At 38.8% G+C, this 13,769-nt stretch overlaps 1 protein-coding gene across 3 annotated transcripts in view; it reads right to left on the reverse strand.

Annotated features, from left to right (window-relative positions):
• Nucleotides 1-556: 556 nt before the first annotated feature.
• xxylt1 (xyloside xylosyltransferase 1) overlaps nucleotides 557-13,769 on the reverse strand; it is a 50,372-nt gene continuing 37,159 nt past the window's right edge. For all 3 annotated transcript variants that reach the window (XM_088616755.1, XM_088616747.1, XM_088616765.1), the window contains exon 5: nucleotides 557-5,525. In XM_088616755.1, coding sequence (XP_088472881.1) covers nucleotides 5,129-5,525 — 397 coding nt within the window. In that variant the 3' untranslated portion in view covers nucleotides 557-5,128. The remainder of the gene's footprint in view (nucleotides 5,526-13,769) is intronic.

Here is a 13,769-nt window from a genome sequence, read left to right on the forward strand (position 1 = left end):
GGGTTAAAAGCTGTTCTTAGGCAACTTTTCAGACATGATCTTGGCATGAAATTTACCTCTGTTTCCCCCATCGCACTTTCTTTTTACCTTTACTTGTTGATTTGACCTTGAAGCACACTACATGAATGCTTCTCTAGTGTAAGTTAATTTACAGATCTTTAATCAGGGAAAAACAACCTTCCTATGTGCACAATCTATTGCAGTTCTCCATCTCATCTTACAATTTAATTGAACCTTTCAGGAACAAAATTTGTTCTCAGGTGCAATTTATATCAATTAGTCACTGCTAATGAGCAGAGTAATTTGCAGAATAAGCTGAAATTATTCAGCTTCATATCTGAAGGCTTTGATTTGTACAGTTATTGCTTGATACGTGATCATGTACTAATATGTTCTATAATGTACAACATTGTTTTGTTCACTGAATGTGTACTCAAATGATTACCTGGTTAAACAAAGGATAATACAGATAAATGCAACCATACAGCTCTGTACACTGAAGGAAAAATGGAACCTTTTACCTGTGCATTCCTAATATATACTCGACAGAAATAGCTTTGTAATAATAGGAGATTTATTTTTCTCAACAAACTGTCTGCAGTTCTAAAATGTAATAGTATGGAGAAATGGGCATTAAATTAAAATAAGAAAAATATTGAAACTCAATTAAATGCATATCTGTCCTTCAATGCAAACACAAGCCTTCACAGCAAACATCATTAATTCACAACATTTTGTTTAGCTCAATTTAAAAAAAAAAAAAAAAGATGTTTATGGAGTAGCAGTCATCTCTAAACTTAAATCAGGAAAACCACAGCTTTTGAGATACATAATTACCTTTCAACATAATCAGTCACATCAGTGTTGTGACAATTACAATTAGAACATTTCTGGAATCAAAAATTTCGCCTCTCAACTTATTAGTGTTATATAATTCAAACATTGAGAAACCTCGTTTTAAAATAGAACTATACATCTCTAACACACACACATTCCTGGTCGATGTCTTAATGCCAAACAGCAGTGGTCTTCAAATTTAAATAAAAAGATTTAATCTTCTGTCATACAATTCTCTGTAAGACACTCTAGTACTTGTTTTAAGATTTGCAAGTAAGATACTACTTGTTTCCACATGGTTTTCTGTTCTTGACCCAGTTCCTGCAGCAGTGTAATGTTGCAAAGAAAGCTAGTGCTGCTGGTCAACATCACAGCAAGTTTCACATGTAATGTAAGAATTTCCTATGACCTTTTTGTAACATGATATAGGTACAACTGAACACTGATAGCAGTTTTCATTAACACTATTGTGAATATAAATTATCCTAAAAATAGACAAATCAACTGTGGAAACCTGTAATTAACAAGATTTATTGCAAGTTAAATTTTGTGCTAAAAAATCTTTGATATATTTTTTGACACAATCATTTAAATTGTTTATTTTGGGTCAAACCTTTGTTGGAAGAACACAATTTCAGTAGGTCCATATTTTAATTTTTTCATTCCTTTGTTCTCCATGGTTATCCAGGCCTAATGTGCGTCAATGTTCACAAACCAAAAAGGACACAAATGTTAAAAAACTGAGATTAGTTGTCATAAAGTAGGTTTCATGCTTAAAAAAGCAAAGCCTCGCTCTGATTTTTGATAAGGCTGTCATTTTAAAAATGGATAAAAACACAGCACTCTGTCAGACTCCAACATCCACGTTTTTTAACATGTCTCCTGAGACATACAAAAAATGATTTATGAGCTCAGCCTTTTCTGATGAATCATGAAAAAAAATATAAAAGTGGAAATACAATATGCACAGACTGATGACTTTGCACTCCTTTTTACACAGCCCAGGCATTTCCATAGGATTTTTCAAGGTATTTCATATTAAGAAATGTGCTGCAGTGATCCATCAGCTCCATGCAAGAAATGGGTGGGTGACAATGTGTGGGATTGTAATAGAGTTCTCACAGCTTCTGCAATCAGTACATGACAGAGGGGAAGAAATAAAAAAATATCCCTCTAAGCAAACCTGAGTCCTCCCAATGCTCTTTTCATAGCCTATAGCTTAAACCTGAATAAAAGCTTAAATATATCAAAACAAATCCGAGGCTACTAAAGAAATTGGGAAAATCAAAGCATTATTCTCAATTCAGCCAAAACACATTTCTGCGTGTCCAAAGGCAGCACCTACAGCTCCACATTCTTTAATAACTTTGGGTCGAGCAGCCAACAATATACCTGTCCCAGAACTTAAACAGCAAGAGACTATGCATAGAAAACTTCAGGTAGGACCTTCAAGGCTCTGGAATGAGTTCTTTCGTGCCTTCTCCTTCATCTAAATCTACACAGAAAACTAAGAAAAGGGGAGAAATGAATTGATTTTCCCGTTTGAGCTCAGAATGCATTTGATTATTCTTGTAAATCTCACAGTAATAGTACGCATTTTACAGGCAATACTGCTGTCAATACAATGGGGTCAGTCTTAAAACTAACAAAACGTTTTTTAAAAGTACTGTTCTGAAGTTGTGAGAGAGTGAAACAAAAATAGAGTGAGAATAATACTGAACACAGATAGGAAATATCATATCATAGCTCAATTAACTGGAAAAAAAACAACAAAAACTTAAGCAGTTTATAGATGGAGTCTGTAGACCATTAGGAGGCACTCTTCCTTCCAAACTAATGTCCCAGTAGAGTACTGTGCCGTGAGAGGCATCACCTCTCAGACATGAAGTTAAACCAAGGTACTGACCACTTGGTCATTGCAGATCAGCTCGCAGTGACTGCAGTAGCAGGACTGTAAATCGGTGAGCGAGGAAGCCTTACTCTTTTCTCCACCTGATCTGCTGTGCAGCGTTCAGTGCTACATGTCACCCTGGGAGTGTCACCACTGCAGCACTTCTGTGGAAGTTGAAATGTGCTCCTCCTGCATGTATAGTGCTTTGGGGTAAAACATGCAAAATAAATAATAATAATAATTTCCATAATTGCCTTTTGCTTTCTATTTGAGTGAAGTAAAAGATACAGTACACTGGCTTTGAAGCACTGGAACTAACCAGCAATTCTGTCTTCATAATCCCACTCTCTCAGATTGATGGTGACTTGTCACAGGAGAAGCAAACACCTCTTTTCCTTGAAAGATTGGAGTTAGTCTATCAGTTAATGCTCCATGACTTTTTTTTTTTAACATTCAACATTTTCCTGTTTTGCCAGTGGGAAATGTTTTTCAGTGCTACTTTAGCTTCGTTACATACCTTGTGTATCGGTGCCGTGTTCTAAACAGCAGAAATTATTGTAAGACATGGTTCAGAGAAACAAGTCCACAAGAGAGTAACACAAATGTGAAACGCATTCACTGAATCCCGTTTGCGATTTAAACCACTTTTGTGATTTGTGGATTCTGGGGAATATGACAACAATCTAGCTTTTTTTTGCATTGAAATACATTTGAAAAGATATTTATAATTTAAATACATAATGGGAACATTTACTGTGCTTTTTTTCTTTATTTATTAGTCCCCCATGCAATCTGTGCATGGCAATATTATAAAACAGATGACATATAAAACTTGCATTCAAGAATACAATGTAAGTAACACTATATATCTGTATAATAACATTCCTTTCCAAATGAGGGAAAGGTGTTGGGAATTTAAACACGGAACAACAGATGAGGTACCAGGAAGTGCAAATTTACAACAAAAAATAAGAAATGAAGACACCCATCACGGGATAGGTGACAAACAGTACTGAATAAATCATCTCCTCATGACCAGGTCTGGTTTCTTTGGGTTTTAAAATGTTACGTTCATTGGTCTCAAGTGACTTTTTTTCTTCCTTCACTTCAAATTCTATTGCTTGCCATCCTTAAGAAAAAGAAGAATTTTAGAATCTCTTCTCAAATTTTTACATCCAGTTTTTAAACAATATACTTAAATGACACTTGATAAAATTACATTTGGCAACATGAGGACAAAATCTCAAACACAACACTAACGTGTTTTGTACATGTAAAAAATGTCTTGCATCAATCTCGATCAAGAAGGGGGTTGGAGGGATTTTATCTTTTCCAAAAGCATCGGTTCAACCAGAAAGGTGAAAACCAGTAGCTGCAACCCTTGAAAACTGGAATATGTTTACAGTTTTATTCCTAGTTCTTCCATGCTTTCATAAATCTTATTTTCATACTTTATACGCAAATTTGTCGAGGTCTTAACTCAATTTCTTTAACATGGAACCGGATAACTTTAGTCACTCCTTAATAAAGCATCAAGCTGGAGAGGAACACAAGTTTTTTTTCAAATGGAACTATAATGGAACACTGACTGGCTAACATTGCAGGTTGACTACACAAGTGGTATTTGCTCTAAATAAAAACTGCACAATTAAAAACCGTGCAACACAATCATGGTGAAAAATGAAAATTCCACATTCCAGAGCAGCAACTAGGTTAACATTTAAGCTTTAATTTTCTTCACAACTTAATGACATAACATAATTAAATGCTTGATTGAATAACAGGCATTCATATTGGTCTCTTCTTCAGCTGCAGTAAAAACTTCACACAAGTACTATATCCTTTGCATTTGAAAAGGGTGTAGGGTGTATCAATGACTATGTGCAGTAGGGTAATACTGCATTTATCCGTGTCCAAATGGAAAAATGACTAAATGGAATAATGACTTTACTGTAGCTGCTGTTTGTAAAGCTGCTCCATTTTAGTCAGCGTCTCCCTGGTCTGATATTTTATGGTAAACCAACTGACTCTTGTGAGCAACTTGCTGTTCAAAATTAAACTGCCATCGTTCATCACCACCTGCGCCCAGTTGGCTTAAACTAGTGGGACCTGCCTTCTGCACCTTATTGCTCCACACATACTCTGCAGCCTGCTGGTGTTTTACTAGAGGCCAAACTGAGCTGAAAGACTGGAGCCCAAAACATTTTCACACCTCTGGCGGAAAAGTCTTGCTGCAGTGAGCTGGGGTCAGGAACGAGATCGGTACTGGAGAAGGGACTGCCACAGAGCCCGCACAACGGAGCAGCAGATTTCAGAAACGCGGAGCACGTGCCGGCTGGGCTCCCGTTTCCGAGCTCCCGCCAGGGTGAAGCCGGCAGCGCCTCGGGCAAACCGAGGGGCTCAGTCGTCCGGGATGGGGGTGTTGCAGTTGCCGTGGTAGATTCTGACGGGCAGGTCGCACCGGTAGTAGAGCTGGAAGACGTCCCCGTAGCCGTGCTCCCTCCACCAGGTGCAGAGCTGGCGGTTCCAGCCGCAGTCCAGCGCGTGGAAGAGGCCCGGGTGCTCCATGCCGATCATGGTGAAGAAGTCCTGGTCCCCCAGGTGGCCCTGGAAGTGGTACTTGTCGGCCAGCAGCGCCACCCTCGCCGGCTCCAGCAGCTGGTTGTAGAGCGCCGAGCGCCGCATGGCCTCCAGGTCCAGCAGCATCACGCCGCTGTTGAAGCCCGGCTGGCCGTCGGGAGGGGGGCCGCCCACTGCGGTCTTCGGGTTCTCCCGCCGGTATTGCCAGAAGGTGTGCCTGAAAGCCACCGAGAGGGCAAAAGCGCAGTTCAGACAAGAAAAAAACCAAACTTCCACCTGCGTCACTTTCAAGAGCAGCGCGTCCTTATGCGACAAGGCTAGGGCTGCAATGCCCAAATCCTTTTTTTCCTGGGAGAAAAAGGAAGGGAAAACCCAAGACATTCTTACGGTCGGCTTCCATTCCACATCCATCTCCTGTTGTGCAAGAGTGCATGTCAAGAAAGACCAAGTCAAATGGTATTTTTCACCAAATCATTCATAAAATCAATTTCGGTCTCATCTTTCACCAACTGTCCTGCAATATTTGTACCCTCTGCATCACCAGGTACAGGTACTCACGATGTTGGAACATGGTTCAAGGTGATTACAAGCAGATCAGGTCTCAGATATTATATGAGTGGTACTCCTTGCCTTGGGTGTAACACGGTGAAATAATCAGAAATATTTTTACATCTCTGCTAACATTTGGGAAGCAAAAAAAAAAACTGTTTAAATAAATAACCGCTGAATCCTTTTTATCAAAAGCGCATTTTACTAGGTAGACTACAATAACATGCAGCAGCATGACACTTTTGTTTTATGAAAACCACTACTCTGGCATGTGCAGGCACCTCTATTGCCACCTAACACCGCTTCCTTAAAGTCTTGATTCCCTGCAGACTGACACTTTCAAGCTGTGCCACATTGGGACAAAAGGACAGTACATTTTCTAAACAAATGAAAGATTTGGCAGTGTTTGGGAAACCAAAAAAGCAAAAACCACACAAGTTATCTTATTTCAAACAGATCTGCTTTCCATCCCAGGCCAGTAATGGGGGGGAAAAAGTTCCCTCCACAAGACTTACTGTACCATCCAGTTTGTTAAAGAATTCATTTCCAATAAAAAGAAAAAGAAAAAATTCTAAATGCAAGTGTATTATAATAGTAACAGGAAATGAATGATCAAAATGGTGGGATTCTCATGGGCCAATTTCTTAAGTCTTGACCCACCTACAATTACAATATCAGACAAAACGCAGATTTGCTAAACCTTCCCGTCCCAAAGTAAATATTGTGAAGTGGACTTAAAACCACAATTGGGAGTTCAGAGCTAAAATTCAGTTGCAAAAATAATATGACAAGAAAAAGCCAAAAGGCCCAAAACACTGTCAAAGTTCTGCATATATTAAAGGAGAAATTCTATTTTTTGTAAAAGCCAGCTTAACTGTGTATTCTTTAAAAGCTGATTACGAATAAAAAGCATTGCGCTATCCAGACTGTTTTTTTAAATATAAGAAATATTAACTGATTGCTACTTTGCAAACAGAAGACCAGAGAAAGTGTATGTGGGTTGAAAAATTCCACAAAATTACTGTCCCAAAACAGCTTAAAATAGGTAAAACACACAAAGGCAATTCAGCAAGATCCTGTAAGAGCTGTTTTACATGATGGTGAAAGACATCTGCCCAGGAAAAGATGACAGACCCCTTCTCTTTTTGAGAAACGCCCTGGGATTTTTAATGACCAAGAAGAGTCAGGACCTCGGTTTTACATCTCATCCGAAGGACGGATATTATAAAATATTATTTTTGTCACTCATAATATTTCCAAATGTTGCTTTTTTTACATTTCATAATCAGAGATGACAGGAAATAATTAAACAAAAACTGTTTCTGGTTTAACTATATATACTTCCCAGAGCTTGATTATTTTTCATTAATTTCATTAAACTCTGCGAATCCTTTACAAATCCTGTACTGGAGTCCTGTTCAGTGAAAGTGTATAATGCCAGATATTGCCATTGTTATTAAAAGCCAGAGCTGTGCTTTACCAAGAACACTTGTCGTTAAGAGGTGTCCAATATTACAAGCATTCAGAAGAATCTAAAGGAAAGGTTGAATGTTAAAGCCCTCAATTTTTAAAAATCCACAGTACGTTCTGTTCTGTTCTTTTACACTGAGGTAGGTGAATTCAGCACAAGCCATTTACATAATTCTAATGAAATCCAGTATGATGCATCTAATATACATTTTAATGACTATTATTAAAAGTAAAATAAAAATGAACCACCTTCAAACACTGAATACCCCCCCCAAAGGAAAAAACAGCTAGTTTAAGAAACAAAGTATGAATTTAGCTAATGCTATAACTAAAGGTCAGCTGAAGGCTGTTAGATGATAATAAAACAAAAAAGGACCTTGGAGCAACAAGAGAAGGCAGAAGTAAACTAATCACCCACTATTTTCAACACTAACAGAAAGAAGCTTAGGATAAAGTCATCCACTCCAACTCATTTTGTTGTTTGAACTAGCCAAAGTCTATTTCAATCACTTCCTCTTCAGGTTCAACAGTATGGTTGGATAGCTGTTAGAAACATCCACAACTCTTTGTACAAATGTCTAGAAAGGGTATGAGCTTCAAGAATATGACTGGACAGCTTGTTCCATACTTTCACAAATCCTTTGGGTAAAGTGCTTCTTGCTCTTGGTTTTAAATACACTTCCACTTCGCTTTCACTTGTGTGGTCTGGTTCATGTTCCAGTCTTCATTCTGAAGATGTGCGCTATGCTGCGATTATACAACAGCTCAGCCAGGAACAACTCATGTGAAGAGATCAATGACTAGCAATCCTCAGTTTCTTGTTCATGCAAGAAAGTTCAGTATTCCCTCAGTTAAAATACTGCACTTTCTGACATGTTCAGAGCTTTTAGAAGCTAGTCACTGACATTTACATAAAGGGTCTTCTCTGTTATCATGTTTTTCCTTTCTGCTTTATTTCATGTGGGAAAAAAAAAGTTTTGTTGGGTGATACGTGCTGCACTCGATGAAGAGGAAATAGGTTTGCAAAATGGAAAATCCAGAATAATTTATACCGTACTTAAGGATAAAACTGTGAATGGTATCTTTACAGCTAGAAACAATAACACTTAAAATATTTTTTGAAAAGAAGTTAACAAGTTTGGCCTGGAATCTTTTTTAAACTTAACCAAGTCTCATATTGTGATCCTGCAAAAGCTTATTCTATTACAGGGAAGGGTATAATTTGAACACCACGTTCCTAAACTCAGGTGATAAACAGGTCATAAAAGAATTTCCTAGCAACAACACATTAATTACAAAGACTGGGCCAAGATCTGGAAAACCCACACTTAAAAAAAATTAAATAAAACTATTTTAAGTCCTGCATGTTCTTTTCACGTAGAAACATGTTTGTGCAACACTTAAAAGTCAAAAACAAAAAAAGGCGAGAGAGGAGTAACCAGTGTTTTTCCACCATGAATACTCTAGGTTAATTTCATACTCGGCTTTCTAGGGAAGTGATTTTCTCAGAAATGGCAACAGTACTCTGCAAGGCACACCTGTCAAGCAGATGCTTTTCATAAAGATCTGCACTATAAAACCCAGTTCTTCAAGACTGGGGACAAATATTCAAATATAGGGAATCAGCAAGCCTCCAGAAGTAGAATATTAATATCAGCACACTCCATGGGCACATTCTAAACGTAACAGTGTTGCCTAGATGTGAAGGTCAACTTTCAGTAGGCAACATTACTTACAATTACAGTACGTTCAGTTCCAAAACTGAAGTTACAATGGAACATTAGTGGCCCCAGCTGTAAATAAAAGCAGACGTACAGGATACATTCATTCGATTTGTATTTGCAACATATACTGAAAAACAAAGGATATGCCACAGTCGGGTCCAATGCATTTAATTGAATTATTTATTTTAGTTGTCAAATCACAGGAAAAAAACCCAACACACATAAAAGATTCCTGTATGTAACGCATCACTCACTACACTGAAATTACCCACATCATTACACTTCAGCATAAGTAACATCTTCACACACATTGCCTTCTGTCAGGGTTATCAAGGACAAAATAGTACTTACCTGTACTATTTTACAGGTTTACATACACTATTTTATAGGCCACCAGCACAAATACCTTCTGGTCCACAGAAGATGAGATTTTGTCTCCCAGATGTGCACGTTGCTCCTGAGTGGTCTTCGAGCATGCAAACCATTAATGCATCATTGGTGCTTTACTGGAGTCTTACGCAGACAGCAAGGTACTAGTCATTTTGCTGAAGTGTGGATCATTTCTTCTTATAGTTTCTTCTGCTATAGCAACTTCTGTCTCAAGAAACATCGGTGGTCTTGGGCTGGCTTGGTGACCCATTAATGCTCAGGGCATGGCCTGCTCAGCTTCCTGGTTTGTCCGGACAAGTCGGCAGACTTCTGCAGCTCAATTTTTGGGTTTATCAAAAACAGGACACCTTAAATTTTTTCAAGCTGGCCATCTGCTTTAGTCACATCTACAGGGTTTTGTTGTATATTGTACTGTTCTTACATTCATTAAAGTCTTGTCTTTATAGGTTCTTTACAGAAATTCTGAACTCTTAACACTGAACATCTCATTCACTTACGAAATTGCAGGACTTCAACTCAGTATATTGTTATCTTAAGGAACAATGCCACCAAAATAATCAGCAAGCCTCTGTGCTCATTTATTTGAAATATTTATAACATTATACATGTGCCCAATGAGCTACTGATGTAAAACGCACTTGCATTTGAACCAGGGCTCAGTGACACTGAGCATGTTACAGAAGTGACATCACCCCCATGAACCCTAGACAGTATAGAACTCTTCCACAGCTGAAGACCTGCTTTGGAGAAGTAGAGGTCTCCCCTGTGTAGTTAGTGATGCATCAAACCCACAAGTATCCAAAATCGAATCCCAACTGGGGCACAATGCAGCAGAATGGCATATATTTAATCCCACATCACAAGGATGCACAATTCTCCACAATTCTTATCATAAAAACATACACTACCCAAGTCTCATACAGTGGACATGCACATCATGTACTTAATGTTTACACTAACAGCCTAACAAGAGCCTATGTAAGGCTGCCTGTGAGCACTCACAACATTAATGCGAGTGCTCACAGTGAGCTCTAACTGGGAAAGCAATCTGAGGTGCTTTCATTTCCCCGAAGGACAGGGCATGTCATCTTTAACGTCCAGTTCATATAACCGAATTACTCTCATATCTTTGACAGTGTGTTTTTTAAATGGGCTTTTGAAGGGGAGGGCATCTACAGCCAAGAGACTGATGGCGGAAATCAAGACTGTGACATTTGCCAACTCCAGCTGCCATTTCACAGTCACAGCTCTGAAATGGACAGAGACTAGGCTGGGTCTGAGGTTAGCAATGATATCTTCATGCACCTGAAACAAAACATTTGTTATTGCTGACCTGGCGTCTGAATTATCTGAAGAACCGGAGCGCGTCTCAGACATCACTGCATGTCATACTGACCAGAATGCAGCTAATTTCACTGCATGCGAAATGAGACTGATGGCTCATCACTCATGTGCCTACAATTCTCACAGTTATAGAATTAAAAAACACTGTATTCTTAGTTTGAGTTTAAAGGGTAGAGGAAGAAATAAGAAATGCACTTAACTACACACTACCCCCAAGTCAAAACTAAATGGATATGAAGCCAGTTATCTAAAAAACTGGGACAGACTTGTTCAACACAGGAAACATTTGAAAAAAAATCATTTATAAGTTCTATATTAAGTTGAAGGACTTACATGATGGAGAATTGCAAAACGCCAAATTGTCTTCAAGAATTATTGTGCTGCAACAATTTATGTTTTTGCATTCCACCTACGTGAATATGCATAAAGACTTAACCAATTTCACATTAAATTCCAATAAGTCTGTTCATTTGTTTTTCATGATATGCTGAAGTCGTTTGCTTAAGACTGTACTGGCGTGAAGCTGCTATCAGAAACAAACACACTGAACCGCAAAGGTACAGTCCAAGCAGTCATCACACTGAAGGAGATGAACGCAACGCCTTGTTGAAACTGGTTAAAACTGTGCTTTTTGTGTGTTTTACCACTCTAGTCATAACTGATTGACCTTAATAAGCTGCTCAGCCTCAGATGCGTAGGGATTATAAAACAGCACGGCTCTCCAGCAGATCACAGCTGGTGCCGAAGAGGTAAATACTTCTCACGGGCCACTCAAAGCGAAGGCGTGGACACTGTGCACCACGCGGCGTTCTCTCCACATGGCTCTGCTGACGGAATGCAAGAGCTATGAAATCTGTCCCATCGCACGCCCTGCGGCAGGCTCCTGCGCAGACACTTCGGGGAGAAGCGGGGAAGGCGTGCGGGCGATTTCGACAGGCCCGATCCATCACAGAGGAAAAGATTCCCGGCTTGCTCGGCTCATGAAAAAGAAAGCGAGGATGTGAGTGCATCAACAAAGTCTTGTGTTCCCTTGGCAACTGTTTAGATACACAAGAAAAGTAGGGAACTGCAACTTGTGAAGCCTCAGGCCAAGAAGTCCCCAGAGACAAAAAAAAAATAGGACAAGATTCAGCAGGGAGTTCAGAACCAAGGCATTATCTGAGCCAGCTTTTTAAGAGCAGACTTGCTCTGACTGGGACTCCGGGGCTTAAAATAGTGTGAGATAATGACTTATTATTTCCTATAATTTCCTACAACCCACTAATGGAAAGTGCTTTTAGAATAATGAGACCGGCCCACTGAAGCCTCGAGTCCAGGACAATTTGTGACTTTTGGTCGTCTATTGAGCTTTGCTTTGTTTCTTAGCTGAAAAGGCATATTGGCCCTTCAAAGAGAATTTGAGAGCATTTCAGTGCATGCTTCTAGTCTCGTTTCATTACAGAGGAGACATCAAATTTTTGATAATCTGCGTAATCAAAAAACCAATTACTTAAGCATACCACTTGTTAAGAAAAAAACCCAAAGAATATTAAAGAGTGCATAATCCATATGATCTATGATCTGCAAACCTTCGTGATTCTTCACTTCAGAATGAACAAATAAGGTCAGAATTGAGTCCATTCTATTAAAAATATTAGCTTGTAATTGTCTTATTTCTAGAAAGTAAACAACTATTACTTGCAAACTGCAAAAAAACTGATAATATATGATTAAGTAAATTGCCTCATAAAATTATACTGGGTCTCTATCTTCCTACACACTGTAAAATTTTGCAGAATCACATCAGATCACTGCAAAAAGACCCAAAGTTACCATGTTTGCACATACTGTATGATCAGCAATGTTTTACTGTGGAAACTTCTGAACTGTTGTTCGTTTCAGGCAAGTCGGCACCTGTTTGTGATGAACGCAGCCTTCCATGGTTTTCATCCCAGATTTTTGTTTTCCCAAAGGTTGTTACACAATACACAAGTTTTCTTCGAAAGAAAAAAAATTCCAGACTGGTCCAAATCGCCTGCCCTCCACGAGTTGGGGGGGGGGGGGGGGGGGGGGGGAATCTTTGGCAAACACCAAACAGCAGATGTTTCACTTTAAAAATCTTTTGAAAAGCTCTGGACATTTGAGCCAAATAATTCCCTGTGAATAGCATCTGCGGGTGCAACAGTCCGTGTTTTTGTTGCAAAGTAACAGAGCATTTGAACCAAAACATTTCAAGGATTCAGAGGTTCAGTTCAAGTTCTTGTTATCGGAGGAATTATTCCAGGATTTCAATGTATTAAAAACATGCAGCATGTAATAAATGCATGTTTAAAATATGTTAGGGATTTAATACCTTCAGATTTGTTTTCATATCTATCTACAGTATAACAGCTGTCAGATCCTCACAGCTATGCACAGCCATCAGTGAGGGGGCTGCCTAGGAACAAACAGAGGTTAATTTCATGCTGAACAGTAGAAAGATGAAAGTTTTTTAACTTTCTACTTTTCTGGGTGGAATTAACTGCAACCTTTTCCTTTGCCATCATATTGATATGGATGGAAGAGCCACACGTTCTTCACCCCCAAACTGGCATTTGATTTAAGCCCATACTATCTAAAAGGAAAATAAATAAAAAGAGTGTGTGATATTTTTATTTGCAGCTTAAATTACAGTTTTTAAACTAAGGTAATAAATATTGCAATATAAACCTCTTGTTCCATTTGACATTTGTCCCCCCCCAAAAAAAAACATTCAAGTTGGTGTAATTTCATTTGAAAAGATTTGAGTGAAAGGTATAAACCCATTGCTCTCTTGGAAAGACAGGCGTACAGCAGCTACCTTCAAATTAACACTCAGAGCTGTTCTCATCTCAGGCTGGAGCATTGCCATTAATGGCACATTCGTTGAAAACACAAAGCCAAAGGGAGGAAAAATGGTAATGTGTATGTGCACAGATGATAACTACGACTCCTTAAACACAAAGTATCTTATTACAGCACTGTAC

Source organism: Lepisosteus platostomus, chromosome 2, assembly GCF_059453375.1.
Source record: "Lepisosteus platostomus isolate fLepPlt1 chromosome 2, fLepPlt1.hap1, whole genome shotgun sequence".
Taxonomy (NCBI): domain Eukaryota; kingdom Metazoa; phylum Chordata; class Actinopteri; order Semionotiformes; family Lepisosteidae; genus Lepisosteus; species Lepisosteus platostomus.